A 24681-nucleotide genomic window follows, 5' to 3' on the forward strand; every position below is an offset into this window, starting at 1 on the left:
ATATATATAATAATGTAATTTAATACCCTTGTGTGTTCAACATTATGCAGAATGTTTATTGTAAAATAGTCATTAGTCTCATATAAGGTTTATAATATCGATTATGCGTGTCACATTTATGCTTAATGCCTAGTCTTGTTATAGATATCTTGCACAACTGGCTGAGAGAGAATACATTCTGTCTCCCTTAAGTCAGTATCTTTTTCAAATATATTGTATTTCACACTACTTACTTTGTTTTCTAATTTGTGAGTAGAAATGAAGAAAAATGCTGAGTATGAGGCTTGAATAGGCTGAAAGTCTCAAACCTTTGCTTTGTGTCATTAGTCCTCATCAGGCCACTTGGGGGCAGGCTTACACCACTTACACAGAGAAGATGAAAATAGGAGAAAATTGAATCAATGTCACTTTGTACCAGCTGTTACAAAGCAGATTTGTCCCTTTTCTCAACTAGCGGAGGTGTGGGAGAAGGAGTTTGACCCCATCATGGTTGTTCTGAGAACAGTCTATCGGCGTGACGTTCAGTCAGCAATGGACAGATACTCAGCATTGTAAGTTAACCACGTTGCCTTAATTTCCCCAAATAAACTGTTTTTTATATTATTTAGATTTTTAATGAACAGTGGTTTCCAATTTAAGTTTTGTACCCTAGGCAATTGTATGTTGTCCCTTTTTTTTTTTTTAATCTGCATTTTGTATGACAGTAGTACATTCTTTTTGTTGGGGTATTCATGTTCAGTCGTCCCCAACAAAGCCAACCTGCATCATGCTCTGTTCAGTGTAGTAAGGTCAGCTCTCTCACCTGCTCATGAGGGGACATGATAAGAAAGGTCAGGTCTGCTGGGTGCTAGAGTTGGTTTCAATTAGATAGCTGTCGAGGAAAATCAATATTTCAGGCTAAATTGTAATAGAATTGAGGAAATCTGTCTTGTTTGATTGTGGAACAGACGCCTCCTAAGACAAACATGTCAGCGGAGGTGAAGGGGATACCTTGGGGATAATTTTCTTTATGGTTATTGGAATGAGTGAAGATGCTAATTATACCTCAGTGAGTGCTTCTGTGTTTCAAATGGTTGTTGGGAAGATAACCTTTTTCTAATGGGATTTTAGGCCTTTTTTTGTGTAGCTGTAATTGAAAGTATGTATAGATAACAGATGGTTAGTCGTACTTCTCTTAGACACATATATATACCCTTTTTCTAGGCTGGTTTTTGATGTTCCAAACTATGTGAAACTAAGCCATATTTCTCCTTGAAACATATTGAAGCTGCCATTGCCACCTTCAGAGTCTGATACCAGACTTATGTTGCACATTCACAGTGTTTGAAAATGATGGATTGCCTGTCAGGCTGGCCCTGGTTTATATAACAATGATCCCATCATCACTAATAGAGCGAGGGACCCATGGGCTCTTCTGTTGCATAGACTAAAAGATTTTGCACAGTTTATTACTCTGGGCAATTTTCGGTATCACATCATCAAAATCTTATTTCCCTCATCATCTTGCTTAATGTGTAAATTCAACCTTCTGTTGCATATAATCTAACGTACACCATCACGGCTGTGGTGATTACTATGTGCTATGTGTTGCTGATTGTTCTTCTGATATGTCCTCTCTTGTGAATGATTATGTCACCTAGTTTAAAACAGTCTGGCATTCACACCGGCAACCCATGGCCACCTTACAAGGAGAGGACTCCTCTGCACCCGTGCTACAAAGGCCTAATCAAGCTGTTGCACTGCAAGACTCTGCACATTGTGATATTCACTCTCCTTTACAAGGTGAGCCCTTCAGCAGTTATTCACACAGTGTAATAGCGCTGCCCTTGCATCTCAATTTCCACCTTGAGCTAAACCAGAAATGCTTCTTTTTGCCGTATTTAATTGGTGCATCGGTAGTATCTATTAATTGGTGCTGAAATGTTACAAGATATGGGAACAATACAGGAATGGCAAAATGCAAAAGATGCAGCACAAAATGAACAGACCTCATAGTGTTGTTAACTATAAAAACAGACAAATGCATTCACAGATGAGCATGTTTTTCGTCTAACAACATTGGTATGGTTAGTATCAGTAATGAGGGGGATAATATTTCTGTACCATGGAGTTATAATACATAGAATACAAATATTGTTTAATATTACATGTAAAATTGCAATGAACTAAGCTGAAGATTTTACTTGTTCTCCACTGTAAACAAATAGTTTGATATGTTCCAGATATGGATGGATCATCAGAACATGTCTGAACATGTGCTATGCATGGTGCTGTACCTGATCGAGCTGGGCTTGGACAACCAGGTTCAAGACAACAAGGAGGATGAGGTGAGATATGGTGGCTCTGAGTCACAACCAGTTTTCTCACTATGTGGACTGCAAACCAGTGTCCTACACAGTGTATGTCTTATGCTTCCAGGAGCCTTGCATCGAGGAGCACTGTCATGACAGCTGGTTCCCTGGCACTAACCTCCTCTCCAATCTGCACCATGTCATCAACTTTGTGAGGGTTCGGGTTCCTGAGACAGCCCCCGAAGTGAAGAGAGAGGCCCCTCCCAGCACCAGTGCTGAAGCTTCATCTTATGGCCAGGTAAAAGGAAGCTCTGCTAAAGACTGAGCTGAATTGCAGTGCTATTAATTACAGTCACTTTAATCATAATAAATGGAAGTAAAACTTGTAGTCAGTTTGTTAATGATTGTTTGGTAAATCAGCCAAAGGGCAACATCAAAATTCACAAGATCCTGATATTTTTTTCTGGAGTGTGTTCACATCAGAGCCAAATGGCCAATGATTATTTGAACTGTGTTCATCAAGTGGCAAAAAACATGTTCGATGAGATGTTAGTGTTGCTCTGTCTGCTGGATTGTTAGTTGGCAATAGTCTGCTAACAGGTTAGCCATGAACGCTTGCTGTCAGTGCTTTCTAGTATTCTTTCTAGTGGTCAGAGATTTTGTAATGCAGCTTTAAAGAGCAATATGACATCAGGCTAAAAAGAGGTGTTTCACTGCCCTCACTGGTTGAGAGTTTCAGGTCTGTTTTACCTCCGACCGCACCCAGCAACACTGCTGTATGGATGTGGTCACAAGTGTGCTCTGTTGCACCTGTAACCACACCCAACAATGATGTAACGGGTTCCTGGAGTACACCTCTACATCACTGCAGCAAGATCACAATTTAAACCACTGGAGGTTAACAAAGACAAAATTTTCAGGTGGTGTTACGATACTCTCAGTAATTCACTTTCTTACCAAGTACCAATTAAAATGGCTTTTCCTTGAATGCAGAGACATGTGGTGAACAAGTGATACTTTATATGCAGATCAAAACGTTTACTGTACTTGTCAGACCATACCTATGTTGCTGGTAGGATTTTATATATATATTTTTTTTCTTTCAAGAACTATTTTCTGGTCCAACATCCATATTTCAACAACGCTTGGATGGATATCCTTGAAATTTGGTACAAAATTTGGTACATGATCCCCAGATGATAAATCCCAGTGACTTTCAGAAAAACTAACACTGAAGTTCATGACAGGATATCTCTAAGTTAATTAGTGAATTTCCCTCACCCTTTTTTTGAAATGTAACATTTAGCATGCTAATGTTTTTTCACATTTTCCTTTAGGTCTTTCCTGACATGTGTACACGCTCTATATCAGATGTGACACTGTTTGTTTGGTACCTTCATGTTCCTCCTCTCTTATCAACATTATTATTGTTGTTCATTTTGCTGCACTTGCTCCACAGAATTCCAGGCGTCTTTCAGGGAATTGGAGAGAGGTAGCTGTTTGCACCCCTTGTATAAAGAGGTTGATGGTTTTGATGTCATTTGCAGCTGCATTTGTCTCATTTTTTTTTATGAAAGAATTACTATGCACATGTTTGTTTTGTACATTTCAAAGGTCGTCTGCCTCGGTGTGTTATGGTGTGTGTGTATAATGCTGTGCTTCAGCAGTTCTCCTCCCTCTTGACTGCTGAAACTAATTATGTGTGTAATGCAGGTTTGGGTAAACGCTTTTTAACTGCATGTCAGTATGATTGATGTTGCCTTGACTGGGCAATATGATGTATGTTTATTTAACAGTGCAGCTCAGGTCCATGTTGTCAGGTCAGGTCACGGCAATCCTTCAGATAGCTTGTGCGATTTTTACATTAGGATGATTTGAATTTTCTCCAGGAATACGGTTGTTTTGAGCGCTATCAGCAAAGGTGTTTGTGAAACGTTGGCTGAAATTTTATAATAGACATTTAGTTTGACTTTTATGTGTGTTGTGCCTGTGTGACTATGGTAATGAAGCACCCCTCCAATCCATCAAAGTCCATCAGTTTATTAGTGGTATAATTTTAGATGTTTTTGCTCAAAGACAGATCTGCCAAAGCACCTGGATGCAGGTGGAGTTGGAAGGGATGTTGGTTACACAGGCTTCTCTTATCGCTCTACAAGCATATTTTGCTGATACGGTGTGAGCTTGGTACTCAAAATATTGTGTGCTGTGAAACACTGTTTTGGTATGTGTGTGACATAATTTATTGATGTACCATATGCGTTTACATTGGGTCCAAATAGCTTTAATCCTACAGCATGACATAAACACTGCCACACATAGGGGTTGGATCCTTGGGTTGGATTGATGGTGTTGTAAGGTATTTCACATAAAAATATTCACGAAATAATTGTATTTTCTGTAATAAATACATAATTAAAACTTGAAAGTCAAAAAAGTATTCCAGCACACACCAGGATACTGGGATAGACACAATTATTGAGGAATTACATTAAAAAACAAAAGGAGCAAACTTTGTGTTTCGCACGTTGCTTCATCAGATTGGTTCTCTGGTTTTCTGCTTGATTGCTATCAGGTGTGTCTTTAAATAGCCAGGTTCACACACAGCATCTCACTCTCCAATACAAAGGCAAAAAGGGCAAACAGCAGGCCATGATTGCAAAATATACATTTCCATAAGACTCATATCCACAGATAATGAGATGCAATTAATGTTAGAGTACAAAATGCACAATAAGGCTGTCCCATCTCTAATATCACAGAGGATGAATACATCCATGCACACCTTTTACATAAAATACCATATATCATAGAGTACAAAATACAAGAATTTACTCATAATGAGATAATAAAGATAAATAGAGAAAAGTAGAAAAAATATATATATTAGAGAAAAAAGGTACTGTACAAAATACATTTCATTGTAAAAATTACATCATAATACATCTCAAAAATATTTCAAAAATGGGGGGAGAATACTATTATAGACTGGATATAACTGTCTTAATGGGGAAGAGGGGGGGGTGCTTGTGCCAGGAGGGGTTTTAGTGGTTCAACTTTACCTACATATGAGGTCACTTGTAGGCACAGAAAAACAATGTAGGACATACAAGCACAAGTTATGAAAATGGACTTAAGTCTAATGCGTCATTCAACCCATGTGTTCATCTTTTTGACATAATTAAAACCTATTTATTTCTTTTTTTGTCTTAGAACCTGCGTGAAGCTCAGGTATTCAGCCTTGTGGCGGAGCGCAGGAGGAAGTTCCAGGAGATAATCAACCGCAGCAACACTGAGGCCACCCAGGTTGTTAGGCCCAAGAGCTCCTCAACACGCTGGGTCCCACCAGGCACACCCCCCCAGCTGGTGACAGAGATCCTGGAGATCCGAGAGAGCATGCTGTCCCTCCTCATTAAGCTCCACCAGAAGTTGTCGTCCAAGCAGAACTCACTGTCGGCATCCTGGCTGGACGATATGGACACAAGCCGTCACGCTCATGGAGACGGCATTACAGCCATTGAGCGCATCCTCACCAAGGCAGCCACACGCAGTTGCCAAATCAGGCGTAGCATTCAGGACATTTGTGGAAAGGTGTGTCCTCCAGTGCCACCAAAGAAGAACAGTCCCACAGACAAGAAAGCCATGGATAAAGAAGAGAGGTATCATAATGATGATTCTTTTATTTACCTTAATGGATTTACATTTGTACAACTAAATGCTGTATATTCAGTACTGCTTATTATCTGTTTGAAATGGCTGCACATTGATATTGTGTCCATCTGAAAAGGGCTTTAACCAAAAGTGCTAATTCATATGTCCAGTGACAATGAGGGTAGTCAATCACACTTTTTTTCTTTATATATGCACTGCATGCTAATCATTATCAATTGTTGTCCTCTCAGCCTCGAGCTTGACAAAAATGGCTCAAAGGAGTGTGTAGGCTTTGAATAAGAAGCTGAAGTAATATTGTCAGGGAGGTGCAAAGCGTAGAGATGCAAATGTATTGTATGGCACCACATGTGTCAGAAGCAGCAACATATTATGTCTCTTTTTAAAATAAGATATTAAGTCTTCTTGCTGTTTTTTTTTTTATTATTATTTTAAAAGGCGATCTACACAATTATCATATGCAGAGCTTCAACGAACGATTATTTTCATACTTGGTCATTCTGCTGATTATTGCTGAATATTGCTGATTCTCACTATAAAATGTCAGATAATTGTAAAACATGCCCATCATCATTTCCAAGTCCAAGGTGACGTCTTCATGTTGCTAATTAATGTCCAACCAACACTCCAAAACTCCAGAGATATTCAGTTTGCAATGATGCAAAACAACTATAGCAGAAAATACTCACATTTGAGAAGCTAGTAGCAGAAAATGTTTTGTTTTTTGCCATTTTTGCTTGAAAGGTGACTCAATTGATCAATTAATTATCAAAATATTTTCCATTTAATTTTCTGTCAAACAACAAATCAATTTATCGACCAATCATATGAGTTCTTATCATATGTGTTGCTATTATCACTATAGTACATCTTTTCCCGATGAAATTGGGTCCATTGGCTGTTCAAGTCAAACCTAGTGGGTTTTGGCTTTTCACCTCACATCCCCCCACTAGTCAGTGTCTCCTATTTTCCCCCTCTAATGATGATGGAATGGGCTATAATCACTTGATAATGGCCTGGTTTGGGGTTGGTTTCACCCCACAGACGAAAGAAAAGGTAGAATCTCCCCCATTTACACGAACTAGAGCTGTTTCCACGGCAACTGTCAGGCAGCAATGTAGTCAGGGCAATGAGAAGTGAGAAGCTGCTGCCCATTCCTCAGACTGGTTGTTGACACCCTGAAGCCGTCAGTGAAAATTATTTGGCTTTGACGCTCCTGTCAGTATTTGTTTATGCCCTCTTATTAGGGACTTAATTTACAGTCAGCTCTGCACCCTGTGAGTCTGCAGAGTGGGACTCAACCCCTTTATATTAGTTCAATAATCAACCTTTCCAACTTTGACAACATAGCCTTGTTGAAATCAAACACCTGCTGTGTATGTAACAGTGTCCCCTGCTACATAGACGAATCTGTTGCACAGGCTGCGGATGAACAGGTGAAACATGCCCTGAACATAAGTACATACTTATTCTCAGAGTACTGTAAGTCTTTTGTGAAGTGTAAGAGCAGTGATTCATTCTCTTAAGGAGAGGAAGTGGTTGTCGAGAACTATAATCAGGAGCAGTGCATGTTTTCAATGTATAAAATCTCTGTTTTCACTCACAGTGCGTCTTTCTAATGGAGATAATATAATTTGCTCAATAGAGTCTCATTAGTAGAATTAAAATAACTTTGCATATTCATTGCATTGAATATAACTGATTGCTCTTTCTTTCAGACGTCAGCGGGCTAGAGAGAGGCAACAGAAGCTGCTTGCTGAATTTGCCTCCAGGCAGAAGAGTTTCATGGAAACAGCCATGGATGTTGGTAAGAAGAGGCCAGCTCAATTACTTACACATACATCAATCACAGCAACCGCTGCCCAAAGTCTGTTAGCAAAGAGTTAGCCTCCCATCATGGCAGGAACAGCAGTGGGCCAGGGTACATGTGCTAACACAATCTTTACTTGGCATACTTACTGTAATAGTTGTAAATCATAGTCCAGTATTCAGTCTACTGTAACTTTAATGCTACACAGCCCAACAGGCCTGCCAAGAATAGTGAATGTATTTTATTGAGTTGCTGACTCCCATTGTTGAAACATTCATAGTGAGGTGAGGTGTGCAGTGGAGGTGCCTAACCAATGCACTTGGATTTTTATTTTGTTTCTAGTTTAGTTTGAAAGAAACATACATTGTGTTAAAACCGTGCTCGTTTTCAAAGTCTCATCATACATATCTCAGACCACATAAAAGTATGGTCTGATCAGACTGTATAAAAGCACTAAACACACATTAACACTTCTTTTTGAAGGACTTCCTGCTACTGTAATATTTGAAGAAAAGAGCTGCAGGCTGAAATAAACTCATCATTGCTGTGCCTTTTTTCACTGGGGCAAGGTGACAGTGGGCCGAGTCTGCGCTCTTGGTCTCTGCAGGCCTGTTAGGAGAAATTGAGAGGAGAGTGCTCCTGTGGGAGTGTGGGTGGCTTTTGGCTCAGGGCACATAGGATCAAAGCACTAATAGTGGGCTGGACTCCCAGGGCCCACCCTGACACAGCATGGTTAGTGGATGAATAATGGCTGCTGTGATCAGACAGACTGTTCTGGCAGTACTGTACTCTGACCTCTATCTGCACACTTCTTACTGAGCAGTAACATTATTTGCTTTACTTCAAGCTTACTGTAGGGTTTGCATCACCTGCTCCAAAGATTTAAATGTGACGGGGAGATATTTAAATCAAGTGAATGCAATGCAGACTGCTTGTAGATATCTTTCAATTTGCCTATTATTGAATATAACATTTGGTCTTATTTCCTTCAGGAGGTGTAACATATTTGAGGCAGGTTTGCCTCTCCTGCAGAGGTTTCTGTTAACATTGGCTCAATGATCTGTGAAAATTTCAATTCATTATCTTGAAGTACTATTTCAAAGGCAGCTGAACTTGCTGTTTGGCCTTAAATTCAACATTGCAATCAAATTTTGTCACAAAAATAAATGAAAGTTCATGAAAAATCTTGAGTTATATCGGAACCTCTTTTCTTATGTTAATCTTTGCATTGCTTGGTGTACATCTCACCACTCGTGTGGCTGTTGGGGCAAAAAGTTTACATTAGGGATGTACTCCAAAGATGCAGTAGGGCAATCTCAGTCTTGATTTTCTTAATCATTAGTACTATGATATTGAATTATATAATATATATTTAATTGCTCACTTCACCCCCAGTAACTTTTCATCTTGCAGATAGTTTTGGGTCTTTTTTCCCCATGTTTTGAGATATCTCTCTGCTTCCATCCCAATACAAGTTGAATGAAATTTGGTTTGTTGCACTCACTGCAAGGAAAAATGATATTTTACGATTACATTGTAACTACTCTCTTCTAAAGAAAAAGTCCTTATGAGAACATAAATGCTTTTCTGTAAAGAGATGTTGCAGTTGAATTGGAGGCAGAAATCTCAGACAGATATGCCAAACCTGAACAAATAACATCAAACCTGTCTTCAGTGCTACATAGAGGTTAACACGATTGTAATGTGTGAAGCAAACCTTTTAAACCAGTTTCTGTTCTTTACCTCAGTTTGTGTGTCCTTGTAGTCTTACCTTTTGTGTGTGTGTGTGCGCATGTGCGTGGATGGCTCTGAGGTGGCCTGAGGCTAAAACCGCGGCGTTGACATCTAATGCAAACATCTTTCATTTTCCCCAGGAACACGGTGACCTTTCCTGAGAACATATTCTTCCAAAGAGCAATAAATCAATTTCCAACACAGCTTGACATTTCTCCACAATATTTCCTGCTCAAATTGAACACAATTCTTAACATTTAAAACTAATTTCACATCAGTAATTAATTTCTAGTGCTGTGCCAATCGCAAAGGTAGGGGTAGCAGAGAATGACAGTCCTGTGTTGGCAGTATACTCTCATTCTTCTTTCCATACCTGTAGTAAGGAACTTAGGAATTATTGGGTACACCAGAACATCAAAGTCAGAAGTTGGTTATTTTCCTTATAGTTATTTGATTGTTTAGTCAATGACCTCCCTTCATCATGGGTTGTTGCCTCAATTTTTGGTCTGCTTAAAGGAAAACCTGTTATACTACAGTACATTGTTTTTGTTTTTCACACAGTTGGAAGCTTTTTGCTCACCCACAGGTGAATGTGACACTGACAAATCATTGAATACGATAATTACTTTTTTTGGAATTGTTTCTAAAAGTTTATTTTTCCAGGTTTTATTAATTGTTAACATCAGCTGTTGTCCACCAGAGTTATGATTTTGTGTTTACAAAAGCACGATTGTGTGAAAGTATTTGTGAGAAAGCTTTTGCACACTTAGATTTAAGAATTCTTTAAGAATTTTTTCTTTCTTCTTTTTTTGTACCAGAATCTCCAGACACCGAGGCCGCCATGGACCTTGGACCATCTGAAGTGATGGAATCTGAGGTTCTTTATGACTGCGTGATCTGCGGTCAGAGTGGACCCTCCACGGAGGACAGACCTACTGGCCTAGTGGTTCTCCTCCAGGCCTCCTCAGGTATTACATTTCCAAACATCTTTTCAGATGATGGTTAATAGGAATGATTTGTGAAATCACTATCTCAATTGTGTAGTTTGCAGTTTAAAACAACCAGCAATTTGCCAATTTCTCTGTTGGCAGTCAGCCTATTATTCATGGCACCTTATATCCACCATATTGAAAGTTTTAATAGTCGGTTAACTGTTGTTCTCATTGGCTCATTTATTATTCATGTTGATCCCAGGACTCACTTGTACATGGAACCAACTATTGGAAGAGGCAATTTATTTTCTATTTTTGTAGACAGAGAAGGATCACTCACTGTCATCCACATAAATGGCATGTTTGATTAGTAATTAATCACACTGTAAAATGGTTCAGAAGACTCTGACCTCAGTGTCAAATAACTTCTCATAAAATCTATTCCAGTGACTGACAGTGGATCCATAGGGGCGTACAATTACATAGTCCTTTTTGGTGACCAGAAACCATTGACATTTAATGCTGTACACTTTCCTCGTGTGCTTTCATTTCTGTTGAATGCAGAGGAAGGTGCCAGAAAAGCATACTGTATGTTGTTGAAATGATTACTTGATTTATTGACAGAAAGTTAATTGCCAGCTATTGTAACCATCAATTAATCATTTAAGTATCAAGCAAAATGACAAAACATTCACTCGATCCAGCTGCTCAAATGTTTACAAATATTTGCTTTTTTCTTTTGCATCATTGTAAATTAAATGTCTGCGTTGTGGACTGTGGGTCATTTGTTGCTGTGACTGTGCTTATGTGAAATTATGCTGGGCATTATTCACTATTTTATCATCATAGTCTCAATAATCAGTTAATTGAAAAAATAATCATCACAGTAATGGATAGTGTAAATAGTCATTAGTTGAAGCCCTTAGACTGTATAAACTCTGACCACAATCTCAATCCTGGATTTTTAATGAAATGCTGAATACATTACACAGATTGACTGCTGAAACTGACTGCCGTGATTGTCTTTCAGTGCTCGGGCATCGCTGCAAAAACAAAGAGGCTAAGAAGCTACCGACTAGTGATGAAGAACATATATACCCTGCAGACACGTGTGGAGTGGCTCATGATGTCAGACTCACCCTCATGCAACAGTACTTCAAAGATGTAGGTGTCTCAGAAACTATTGCTAACGGTACAGAGGAGAAAAAAAAGGCTCAAAGCACTTAGAACACTATTAAAGATATGATTTCCTTGTGCAAAATAACAACTTTAGCAGCTCAAATAAAAGGGTTCTCGGTCTGTTTGTTTCTTGACATTTAGTTTCTGTGCTAGCAAAGTCAGCATCTACATCTGTTGAGGTCCTTAAAAAATTGTGGGATGTTGAAGAATTCATCTCTTAAATGTTTGTGGTTGTCACATTTACAGGCCAGCTAATGGTTGTCACACAACATTGTGTGACAAACAGCAAAATAAAAAACTTGAATGCACATGCCAGTGGGCAGCACGCCAAGTTAATATTCAAAATATCTCTCAAAATTAAAACTAAAGAGCTTGAAGCTGAAAATTGGCTTTGGCTCAGCTACTTCTGTGTATTGGCTAGCTTCCAACTCAACTCTAAACCAACAATGATTACATTAGTTGACTTGGACATAATCAAATAAAAAGCTGGTCATTCATTCATGCAGGCTAGTTGTCAGTTAAAAGATGCTTTTAAATACCTTATCAAACAAAGCGGAATGACAAAAGCTAGTTTGTTTTTTTTACTTTGTTATAGGATTTTATAGGGATTTTTTTTAGTGTAGTTTGTTGATTCAAACTTGAAAGAAAATCTATTAATTTATCAGCACCACAAAATAAACAAATGACCAGAAGGTTGATTGCCTGAAGACATATGTACATACAGCTATTGATGTGATTTTCCTCCTGTGAATTCTGCAGAGCTCTTGTCTGCAGTCTGTGTCAATAGGTTGGGATGGGGGCGTCTACGTCCAGACCTGCGGACACACTTTGCATATAGATTGCCACAAATCATACATGGAGTCTCTTAGGGTAAGGAAACCTTGACCTAATGAAATGATTAGTTAAATTGTGTAATTGATTGACAGAAAATTCATCAATGACAGTTTTAACAATTGATTTATCATTTACGTCATTAGTCAAATTCATTAGCTGAATATCTTTTTTGACCATTGAAAATCATTGCAGCCTTAGGTCCACTGCCTGTTAGTTGTCCAGCGTAGAAATGGTACGGACTAAAGATTCTGAGTCATATTTTCAGAAAATGTGCAGGCCTTCGTACTTCATATACCTTAATTACCTTACTTTTGAAAACTCCATTGGTAGTTGCCTCTTCAGTTTTGAGTTCAGACCAAATTGAACTTTTTATGTTTTTGTTTTTTTTGTTTTGTTTTGTTTTTATTTCTTTCCAGAATGACCAGGTCCTGCAGGGTTTCTCCGTTGACAAGGGTGAATTTACGTGCCCACTGTGTCGACAGTTTGCTAATAGTGTCCTTCCCTGTCGCCCCGGGCGGGGCACAGAGGCGGGTACATGGCACACACCCACAAACAAGAAGACATGTGTGCTTGTAAAGGAGGTGGAAGATCTTCAGGAGAAACTTGGCCTTTTCCCAGTAAGTTTTACAGTAAGACCAGGACTTTATAATTACTAGCATCCTGTATTGTTCCACATCCGTTCTCCAAACACACTATCAACTCATTACAGGCTGATGGTAACACAGACAGTAATTATGCCATCATGGAAGTGTCAGTATCTACTAGATCCTCGGGCATGTACATGGACTGACAGTTGTTTTTTTTTTCATGCAGTGCTAATGTTAGTCTGAATGCAGCCTTAGTGTTGCATGAATAAGGTAATCTGTCACAAAGGATTTCATGTCTGCTGTCACTGTGTTCAGAGCTCTTATTGTTGCACAGCAATGCAGTTGTAAATGCAGACTGATATGAAATCTCATGACATTACTATGCTACTATAACCAAGAAGGTTTGGATCTTCTTTAAGCTACTATTCATACTGCTTTGAAATGAATGAAAACCACTGGCTCCATCAAAACACATTGAAAAATGTAAGACCCTGCAGCATGCCCTGCAAAAGTACTGGTTCGATCTTTTAACAGGCGACCTACAAAGTCTGTCGAAATAGGTTTTGGACATTGAACAATAGATTTTAAGGCCTGGAACTAACATCAAAGTACTCTTTGTGGCAGAAGATCATGTCTCTAAGTTGACATGCTGTTCTCTTAAAACCATGTAAAAACAGATTGAGGAAAAAAGGCTTAAAACTTACCAGCTATAACCAATTAATTGGACTGATGTTTTTAAATGTAGTTTTTTTTTTAACAAAAATGCCAAAGAACAGTTTGATGCGGCTTCTGTGCTCTCTGTAACACATCTTAGCAAGTTGGATATCATAAAAAATACCAACTATGTCAGTCTTGTTTGGTCATTGATGTATTGTAAACATGTAATTATGATATTTATTACTTGAGTTCAACATGTGTTCCTGTGTATTTTCTGAGAAATGCTCTCAAGAGCAAAGTGGAGGCAAGAAAATTTCAGCTTTCTCCATATGAAGTAATGCAATGTGAAAAATTTCTTGAGACAAAGCACTGAAAACTACTCTAGTCAAAGCTATAGGAAATTGTAACTTCCTAGTATGAAAGGGGAACGAACACAAGAAAAGGAGATTTATTTAAATTTAGGAATAGTTCCATCGTCACTGGTAGATGATAACAAAGGTGAGTACTATATATGAGAAGTCCGTGTTTGGAGCACTCTAAACTGTTGACTGAACTGTTGTAAAAACTAATTTGTTCCATCTTCCATTAAGATTTTAAGTAGCAGCTCAATGCTGTATTGGTGGAACGTCACATAATCACAGAGCACTTTATAGTCGGGTCTACATTGGCATGTGAAATACTCTAGTTGTTGGTTTTACTGTTGAAGGTGCAATATTCTGGTTCAATGTGTAATACTTGTGCAATATTTCAGTTTTACTGGTTTTATTGGTTGTATCGGTTTTATTGGTTTTTACCTTTTGAATGTATTAAGTTTGGCTTTTTTAAGTTATTTTATGATTGTAAGGATTCTGCTAAATATGTCTTCAGAAGAATACTCTTTCATCTGTGATGCTGAAAAATTCTCCAAGGGGACAATAAAGTATAGATTTTATAATGAGTGGGTATATTTGATTGCAAACTATGTATATTATTGGCTTTATTGTAAACACCTGTTTAAAATTTTGTCACTATTTGACAAGGAGGTTGTGGACTTAACTCTAATTCTCTAATCAGTCTCAATTTGCTTTTAGTTGCATCTTCTGCAGGTTTCTGGAATTGTTGATCGTATCTTATAGAAATAATTTTGACTTTTGTTCTTGTTTTCTTAGGCGGTGTCCAACTTGAGTAAGGAGATGGAGTTGGTAATCAAAGACATCAAGAACACCACCCAGAAGAAATACATGGACTACGGGAAGAACCCTGGCTCTCCAGACAATGACTTCCTCTTCATGTACTCGGTGGCACGGTAAGAGCGAGAGTGGATACAACATAGCTACTAGGACCTTCCTTAGCAGTGATAATTAAAATTCTACATTTAATATAATTCATAACCTCTTATTCTGAGAGATGATAACGGGGCATGTTATCACTTGGGTGTATGGTGAAGATTCTCTATTTTTAAATTTCTATGGAAGTGCAAAAGTACAAGCACAAAGGTGAATTGCCACCTCAACTTGGTGGCAGTGGTGTGCCAGTGTAACCCTGTGAGGTTGAGCTCTACTATCATACTGCTCAGCCTCCTTGGGAAGGCTACAGCCTGCTGTCTTACCTCATATTCAGAGGGAGCAATGCAAATTCTTTTGTGGTTGTGGAACAGTAGACCAAATCTTTAGTCTTGTTAGGATGGAGGGTTCATGGCAGTTTTTGTTTGTTTTACTGAACAGGATTGTACCTTGTCGCTGATTCTGTTTATGATCTTCATGGACAGACTCTCCATTCACAGCTGAGCAGTGGCATTCTGGTGTAATTCCATCAGACAAAACTTACTTTGTGGCAGGTTTCAACAAAGTGTAAAGCAGCCGAGGTGTGATAGTCAGCACCTCTGAGCACATGGTACAGTGAATCTCCCTCTTTGACTTGGAAGTAAGTTGCTGCCCCACAAGAAGTAGAACCACAGCTATGTCATGTTAAAAGGAGATGATGTTAGTCATTCATTTGCTCAAGATGCCTCCTGAACATCTATGTGGAGGTATTCAAGGCACAATCATCTGGGAGGAGACCCAGAGACAGGCCCAGAACATGCTGGAGGGATTTTATATCCTAGTTGGCCTCGGACAGCCTCAGGATCCCACAGGAGGAGCTGGAGGACATAACTGATGTCTTTGCTACCTTATTTAGACTTCTGCTACTGTGAATGTCCTGTAAAACAAGCAGTGTTATTATGGCTATTAACTATTATTAGTATTGTCATTATTATTATGTTAATGCACCTAGTTTTGTAATTCAATGGACTCTTCTGCTTTGTCCCATTCCTTTATCAGGATCTTGACTAAATACCACCTGAGAAGTTAAAGGTGTGGCTTGGTCATGTTGGGTTATCTCAAAGCGAGTCTTTGTAGTTACTGACCTCTGTGACTGTAGTTCTCAAACTTGGAGGTCCTCACTATGCATCTCCTCACACATTTTTACACACATGAACACACTACTGACTGTCGAGACCAGTGGAATAAATGCCAGCCTGCCCTTCCACTTGTCTGTTAATGCCAGCTCCTCAACTTGAATAACAAAAATAGTAATGTCCTCTCTTCAGTGTTAGAAACTTTGTTAATTTTTTACTCCTGAAAGCCCTACTTGAAATGAAACTGAAATTCAATACTGCAGTTGTTGCATAGCACTTGCACCTAATATATGGATTGCTTTCCCTTTTTTCAAAGTTGCTCAGGGAGCTGTGAAGGTTTATTTGATTTGTTTTCTTCATACTTCTCATTATACTGCTGTATTGGTCCTGAAAGTGTTGCAAGAACAGTGTTAGCAGCATTAGCAGTGTTGTCACTTTAGGCAGCAGTAAAATGGTATTGACTGTTGCTCTATCTTCACTTATTAGGTCTGACTGAGTATGGATTCATTTCTTTAGCTGAGTTTTAGGACCACTGGTCTTCAAGTGCTCTTTCTTAGGCTTGCTTGCTCAGTCACAGTTCTGCTGATTGGCACATGTATACATATCCAGCAGTTACTTGACATTACATGGTGTTGGGACATCTAGGGTTGAGCCAGTGGTCAAAGACAAATATTATACAACTTGAATGTCCCAGTTTGATTTTGGCCAGGAATCTTAATTGCATGGCACCCATCACCTACCCTTCAGCAAATAGACCATAAAACATAATCTTGAAAAGAAATTACAGAATCCTTTCTCAGGTATTTGTATCTTCTCAACGAGCTGGTCACAGGTCAGAGAAATGACTGGCTTTCAGTTCACCTTGGGGTCTCTGACTTCTCACCACTCCCATCCCAAAAAGTCTGCCCTTTTGTGGAGCGTAACCATCCAGACCTTTTGCCCACCCAATGTTGTGGTTCCCTCAGCCCTCCACCCTGAACAGAAAGATCCCCTGAGTGTGTCTGGGTGCCTGTTGGCTCTCTGAAGTTCAATGAACAGCGCAAATTGCCTGAGGAGTGGAAAATTCCTCTGTCACAGGGGCGCTCTTATCAGCAAAAGCCAGATGGAGCTTCACCGTAGCTGCATTATCTATGTGAAATTGCTTTTTCTCCCAGGAAACCCAAGGATTTGCCCCCACCCCTCTGGCCCATAGAAAGAAATGGCCGGTGGCGGGATGAAAACAGGCCCAGATCAGTCTAATTTTAGTAATACCTATCTATTTTCACCATCTATGTACTTTGTTAAAGGTTTTAGTTTATTTTTTCTCTGTTTTGGTATTGGGGGGAATACGAATTCAGAAGTGAAATGTGTTTTGGATATGCATGGGAAATGCACAGTGGGGATTATGAATGAACTGTGGTTGGAACAGCTTTTATGCTAATGGTCCAGCTTGTGCAAAATCAGTCTTGGAAAGCTGCCATTTATTTGATACGGAATTGCAGCTGCAAAACAGGCGCATTAAATGGCAAATGGCTTGACTAGGCAGCATCTTTCATCTTCCTAATCAAACTGGTAAAAGAGGGAAGCTACGTAACCAAACGCTGAATATGATGATACATCAGCCATTTATACCAATAGCCACACTTCCTCTTTCACACTCTGCTTTAATGGTCGTCTTTAAAAGAACGTTGCACCTATGTAGCCTGCAATACATGACAAAAGATCCTTCGTACTTGCTTAGTCTCAGAGAGAACAGGGTGCGAAAGTAGCAACCGTGGTACAATGAAGGTGATCTGTCTTGGAGATGCTTTATAACAACAGTATCATTTTAAAAGAATAAAAAAATCAACATCTATTAAAGATAATACCAAACTTAATTTGATTTTTATTGAATAGCTACTTCCATCTCATTTTTAGAATGGAAAGCCAATGATTCTTGTTAGTGCCACTCTTTATGGTAAAGCCAAAGTTTGAAATTGCTGTGACTGTGAAGTGAGTGATGGTATGACTCAGCAGGACTCTGTGCTAGTGAATAAGCCAGGCGGGTTTTTGATTCAGTACACAGTGGTACGTGAGAGCTACACATTTTATGATGTAGAGAGCAATATTTTACCAAAAGAAATCATGTATGCCTCGTCATCTGCACAATCTTGACAGAAGAGAGTAGATATGGCAACAGTGGACAAATGGGGCCCAAAAATGAACAAAATACAGGATGTGGGGTAGTCTGATGACATGTGTAAGCTAATGTGCTATCCAATATCTGTTGGGTATTCATTAGCCAACTGTCTATAGACTGGGCAGGTAATTTGATATAATGTAATTTAAGTTTATAGGGTGTGGCATGTCAGAATATTCAGCACAGTCAAACAAAACAATAAGTCTAACCATGATAATCTCCTGTTGTTGAAAATGCCCAATGTAGTTTCTGTAGAATTTTCTGTTCTCTTACATGTGTCTGTTGTTCATGTCTGTGGTGGATGTGGGTTCTGTATTGTCTAAGGTTGGGTGGGTGTTTGCTCATACATTTTTTTTGTAAAGCACATTGTGATGAGTAATGAAATATAAATAAAATTGACCTGCCTCATGGAAGGCAAATGAGAAAATCTTTTTGACTTGCAGGAAATGATGATTTTTGGGTTTAGAATACCTTTTTTTAAAAGGTGATGCTTGACAATAAAGGTAGTGTTGGAACATGTGTGTGTTACATATGAACACATTGAACTGTTTTCATATGTGTATCTTCTACCTACTAATATTCATGACTCTGTGTCCTCAGGACCAACCTGGAGTTGGAACTTGTGCACCGGGGAGGAAACTTATGTTGTGGTGGGGCCAGTGCAGCTGCCAAACGCTCCTGTCTCAGTGAGTAGTCACTCCTAAACCACTTCATCTTCTGTCACATACACAAGCTGAATAATATGCATTGTGGAAAGTCAGTTTTTTTTATGTTAGGTGAAATGCCTGTGGCCTGATGCTAATGTGTGTATGAGATAATTAATAAACGAGTTTTAAGCTACAAAGGGCCATTATTGTGAAAAATATTGGTCCCTTTTAATTTATCCAGATATAACATTGTTGTAGCAATTTTCAAGTCAAAACTGCTTGTGGAACATGCAACATTACAATAAACAGCATCTGATATTAATTGCCATTACAATAGAGTTACAATAGAATGACAGTCAGTAGATAAATGGCCAATTTCATTTTCCTAATAATGTCTGTATACTGTGTGTTGTATCTGCAGTGTAACAGAAAAGTTAGACTTAAAATAAGAGATTAACCATTTTAATCTTTGACTGGGTTTTCAGTGACCTGCTGTGTTTTCACAGATTCGTTAACAAAATGGTGGTTTAATGTGGTGCTGTGTCAGATGTATTTTGTTGTTTAAACTGCCAATTGCAATGACGTGTGTTATTGCAAGTGATTGTACATCACTTCCCACCAGCCTCTGTGCAATAAAGTGTCTTGAGCTGGGATCAAACAAACCCATTCTTCCATGCCACTGCTGAACCATTAAAAGAAGAGAAAAAGGGTGGATTAGTAATGGATCAGTCAAGGATAGATGCCGTCCCAGTTGAGCTGTTGGGAACAGTCAGAGTAAATGAAGCAGACAAATGGGTCAAGTGCTGGTTTAGTTGATTGTGTCTCAGCTGACAAGGGCATGTGTCTGGAGGAGGATGAGACTATGGTCCTAGCTAAATCATTAAGGAAAAGCTAACCACTTGCATCAATGATTAACCACTAGCAACATTCATTGTATCGATTAGTGATCAGAAGCTTCAGTTTGAATCAATTGTTGAAATATGTATAGCTGAAGGACAGGATGTTGCAATACAAAGTGTGTATGAAGGTGAATTCTGATCAGAGTCAAGTTTGTGCAAAGTGACTACTCCCCATTTTCTATTTGTTTAATTATTCTGTCAAAGTTGTGGCTGCCGGCTGCTGCAGTGAAATGGCCTGTCATCCTTGAGTGGCTGAAAAGAGATTTCACACTGGAGGTTTGCCATTTTTGAGCTACATTAACCATGTAGCTGTGCTGACGGCCAAATTTACTCTGTTGCAGTACATTAGTGTTCGTTCTTCTTAGGGAAATGGATTTAAAGGAAAACGGCAGACGTGTGCTAACTGTGAGAGCCCAGGGGGTTCCTAAGCTTGTATCCCAGAAGGCACTTCTTCTATTTAAATGATTAGGATACCGTGGACCACAGAGGCAAGCTGCCTGGATTTCCCTTGAAATGAGCTAAATCAACTCCAGAGAGGCCAGACTCCAGATAGCATGCCCTTAGTTTATTTATCTGCAAATGTTTGACGTTTTGCTGTTGCTGACACTGTGCCGGGTGTTTAAAGGCAAATCATGTTGACCCTCATGTGTGCAAACTTGGTGATGGTTGACAGCTTTATTTGACACCCCCATGTTTTTTTGCGTTGCTGATAGATGATTTCACATGTAGATCATTGTATAATCTCGGAAGAAACATGTAGTTTTCAAAGAAATAACTGTTATTAGAGTATTTGAGTGTGAATGTGAATGTTGACGTAAGGGCAGTTTTTAAAACCCTATCTGGAGGATTTGCAGGGAAGTGCTTGTGGAAGAACATGTATGTCAGCTGATGTTATTGTTTGTAATCTAGAAATGCTGAAGGATACACTGTATTTTAAAGTTTATAATAACAACCGCAACAAAGGAGAGCTGCTCATGTTCCTGAGTTGTACTGCACAGTAGAGCTGCGTTGTGTTGACTCATCTCCTAGCGGACTGTTAAACCTCTGTGGCACACATGACATATCCCATTACCTTGGAAATGCTTCCTCCTGGCCTTCACTATCTCTCTTCCTCTCTGCTAATTAAAGTTTGTCTCCTGTCTTGCAGTAGTTCCCAGTATCATTACCTGCTTCACTGTTAGCCAGCTTTGTAACAACTTTGACAGCACAGGCTGACTGTAACCTTTCAGAAACTATTTAGACTAAAGTCACATGCATGACAAAGAGCTGTGATCAGGTTATGGATCTGAATCTTTTTACTAAAAAAAAAAGATCCGTTTCTCATTTGTTTTTCTACCTCCCTGTCATAGCCTCCTCCAGTTTAATTCCTAGTAAGAGTTGAGTGATAGTGAGGGAAAGGGAAGAAACAGTCCATACTGAGGACAAATGAGATGCACCTAAGGACTGACACAGATACTTTCCTTTCTTTATGCTGTGTCTAAATTTACCTGTGGAGGGCAGTGTTGCTCTAAGTACTGATAGTTCACACAAGTCGAATTGCAGAGCTGATTATCCGAAGCACTTTGCTGCATTACAGCATCATAAATCCCTGTAAAACAAAATCAAACAGGATTAGTGTTGCTCATTGGTTGTCTGTAAGTGTTGCCCAGAGGCTTCGGTTATGCAGACGGTTGTCAGGTTCACCTAAAGACAAGACTAAATGTAACTGATTGGTTTCAAACTGGGCTCATGTGTGCTTTAAATCTATTGCTGTTATGCAATTTTAATTTCTGCCTCTAAGAGGTCTTCAGTTCATAATTAGTAAAAGTAGGTTAATTTGTTTCTGGACTGATACGAAAGACAAGGACATTTCTCCACTTACTTAACATCTGAAATGAGTAGGTCAGCTTCCTGCCCTTTAACCATGTTGAGGCTGGCTGTAATGTCATAAATTTTGGTACTTGTAAGAGGTTTGTTCCACACAAAGACAATAGAGGCTATGAGGTGTCCTGCTATTAAAAGCAAGTGTGTGTGTGTGAGGGACTGTGTGTTGTGTGTGTGTGTGTGCGCACAGGGGGTCTCTCTTCATGTTCCATTAGTTTCACAGCGAACAGGTGTGACCCAACCAAAGAGTTGCTCGGGGCTATCAAGCGCTACCATGTATCCATCTGGCCTGGCCTGGTTTTATCAGAGCCAAACCACTCGCCTGCAGTCCGTTCAAGTCAACTGCTTTCATCGTTTGATCTGCACTGTTTGCTGGTGGGGTGTGACAATGGACACTGAGATAAACAGACACTTGCTGGTTTTGTTCCTGTCAGAGCTTGTTGGAACAAAACACTGATATGTGTGTGTGTGTGTGTATGTTTTTTCCCTCTTTCAGATCAGCTGTTCCATGTGTTGGCCATGCACATGCGTCTGTACAGCATCGATTCAGCTTACAACCCCTGGACTAAGCTGACTCAGGTTACACCAAACCGAGAGGAGGAGTGAGTGACTTTTTCTCTTAGCCACCTCTGTTAAATGCCAAATCTATATATCTGTGCATCCACTCTACTTCTCCTTACGCTACCCCTCCCTCACATAAACATGCAGTCAAAGCTCCACCTTGTCCTCTCTCTAAATGCCAGCATTTCCTCCTGCCCCCAACAGCTTCTCCACCACACAAAGGGGAGCTAAAAACAGAAAAGGGACCATGCGTGGTTTCCATAGATACCAATAATTGCTACATCTGGCAAATTACCGGGCACTCCACAGAGAGCAAAACGACCCTGTCAAATTCACTGTACTGAGAAAAACCGCTCCACACCAACACCATACCAGCACGGCCTCTCAGCTCCCAGCTGTCTGCCGAGCTTCAACAGAAACCCATATTTAACAAAATACAAAAGACTTAGTTTCTACGACAAACGTCTTTTTCTGTGTTCAATCACTACTGTACGTCAGAACATGGCTTTTATGCGCAAATGTCTAAAAACATTGTGTGAAAAAACGGAACTTGCAGCACTTAGCAATACAAGATGAGCTTTAACAACCTTTCCTCCCTGTTAGTGTTGTAAGACAGCTTTTACACCTGTTACTATTAAAGTGCTCACAGCCATGCAGTATTCTCAGAGGAGCCATTTAGGGTTTAAAAATACTTTGTCAGGGTTTTGGGAGGGAGCACTGTCTTTGACACCCTTAGGCGGTCAACCTGAGCTAGCCTAGTTAAATAGGACAGGGAGAGATGCTTTAACATGAATGCAGAACATTGCTCTCTTTTTTATTAGATTAATTGAAGTGGAATATATTAAAATTTGTGTTGGTATAGATTGTATGTAGTGGTCTTAGCAGGGTTGAAAGCTCAGTCCTTTAAGGCTTTCCTCTGATGCACAGTGGATTTAACTAGTGAGTGCTCTGGTAATGGAAGGTATTATTCTTTAAGTGCAGTTCGCCTCATTCAAACCCCCCCGAGGCCTTTCAGGAGTGGAGAGATTGGAACTTCGCTGAATTGTCGACAGAACAGAAGACATTAAAATGGAGATAGCACGCGATACAAAACTGTGACCAGGGATACATTAAGGAAGAAATACAGTGAATGTATCTTTTGATGCCATGTATTTGTTAAGCAAATTTAGGACTATATACACAGGGAGACCTTTGCTCCTATACAGAACCTTTTTAAATAAAAGTAGCATCATTACCATATTTATAATGGCTCTGAGATTACTATCTAAGAGAACCTGCATTTCACCATTTGCATGAACATGTTGATAAATGCAGGGATTAAAGGTGCAGTGTGTAGATTTAGCGGAGGGAGGGGTCAACTTAAGCTCATAGTTCTGAGTGACAGATCGAACATCAGAATTCAACATGATGGAGTTACAACAGTAAGATTTGTATTATTGTTGTTCAATCACTGAAAACGAGCTAGCAAACGATGGACAGATAAATAATAGTTTGCTGGCCAGCTAATGTTAGCCTTGTGCTTGGCAAGTTTACATTTAGCCTACCAATTTAAAGTTAATAACACATTGTTATTAAAAATTGTTGTGTTGTTATTCTGTGTAAGCACATTGAGAGCCACTAAACCGGAATCAAATTCCTTGTATGCATACTTGACCAATAAAGATGATTCTGATTCATAGAGTAACGTTATTAGTTATTTACTATTGAAGGCTGTGGCATTTTTGATTAAATGTTAATTAATTGTAAGATCTGTCCAACACATCTAGTCTGATCTAATTAATGTCCTCTAGTGAAGCTACAAGTTGTGCAGCTGTTTGCTGTGTTTAATACTTGGGATTTTGTTGGGCCAGTTGTTGAGTAGTGACAGACGCTAACTCTGTAATTTTAAATAAAGGGGCCATATTATACCTTTTTCCACAAGTTAACAGTTCCCTGGTGTCTAAATAAAATGTATCTGACATGCTTTGGTCATAATACCAAACGGATCAAGCACCACAGCAGCCTTCTCATCCTGTCTAAACAGCCCTGTTCAGAGCGGGCAGTTTGAGTGCCTATCCTCTTCTGTGGGTTGTGCTGGCTACCATGGCAACTGTTTAGCATGAACCCTGGAGAGACATGGCTGCCGGAGAAAACATAGTGGTGCAGTAAACAGACCAAATGCCTCACGCATTACTTGTGTGACTTTGACTGCTGGATCATTTGTGTTTATTCGCCCCAGAACAGCCAGCGAGCAGCGGCAGGCAGCGACTGGTCCCCAACCAGCGCAGTGATGTTACCGAAGTTCAGCGTGAATGAACTCAAAATAAACTTAGACTTTACTTTGATTTAATTGCAATATGGATGCCAAAATGACTACATCATGATGCTGATTTGTAAAAAGTCTGAATTCATGCTTTGTCAGGTCTGTCCGCAAGACAACAAGCAAACAACTTTTAAAATGCTGAATGTAGTTCACATCGATCAGGAATATGCTAACATTGTAGCTG

The 24681-nt window shown here is 39.4% G+C and overlaps 1 protein-coding gene across 2 annotated transcripts in view; it reads left to right on the forward strand.

The window, feature by feature from the left end:
- The window catches only part of ubr3 (ubiquitin protein ligase E3 component n-recognin 3), a 46659-nt gene that overhangs the window by 11200 nt on the left and 10778 nt on the right, over positions 1-24681 (forward strand). Inside the window, exons 19-32 of one of the 2 annotated variants that reach the window (XM_067603538.1) lie at positions 455-551; positions 1641-1782; positions 2223-2327; positions 2419-2589; positions 3751-3783; positions 5502-5947; positions 7676-7764; positions 10320-10469; positions 11464-11597; positions 12372-12482; positions 12863-13063; positions 14839-14975; positions 18826-18911; positions 22131-22236. In XM_067603538.1, coding sequence (XP_067459639.1) covers positions 455-551; positions 1641-1782; positions 2223-2327; positions 2419-2589; positions 3751-3783; positions 5502-5947; positions 7676-7764; positions 10320-10469; positions 11464-11597; positions 12372-12482; positions 12863-13063; positions 14839-14975; positions 18826-18911; positions 22131-22236 — 2008 coding nt within the window. The remainder of the gene's footprint in view (positions 1-454; positions 552-1640; positions 1783-2222; positions 2328-2418; positions 2590-3750; positions 3784-5501; positions 5948-7675; positions 7765-10319; positions 10470-11463; positions 11598-12371; positions 12483-12862; positions 13064-14838; positions 14976-18825; positions 18912-22130; positions 22237-24681) is intronic. The other variant, XM_067603537.1, reaches the window with a different exon arrangement.

This window comes from Thunnus thynnus, chromosome 11 (assembly GCF_963924715.1).
Source record: "Thunnus thynnus chromosome 11, fThuThy2.1, whole genome shotgun sequence".
Classification (NCBI taxonomy): Eukaryota; Metazoa; Chordata; class Actinopteri; order Scombriformes; family Scombridae; genus Thunnus; species Thunnus thynnus.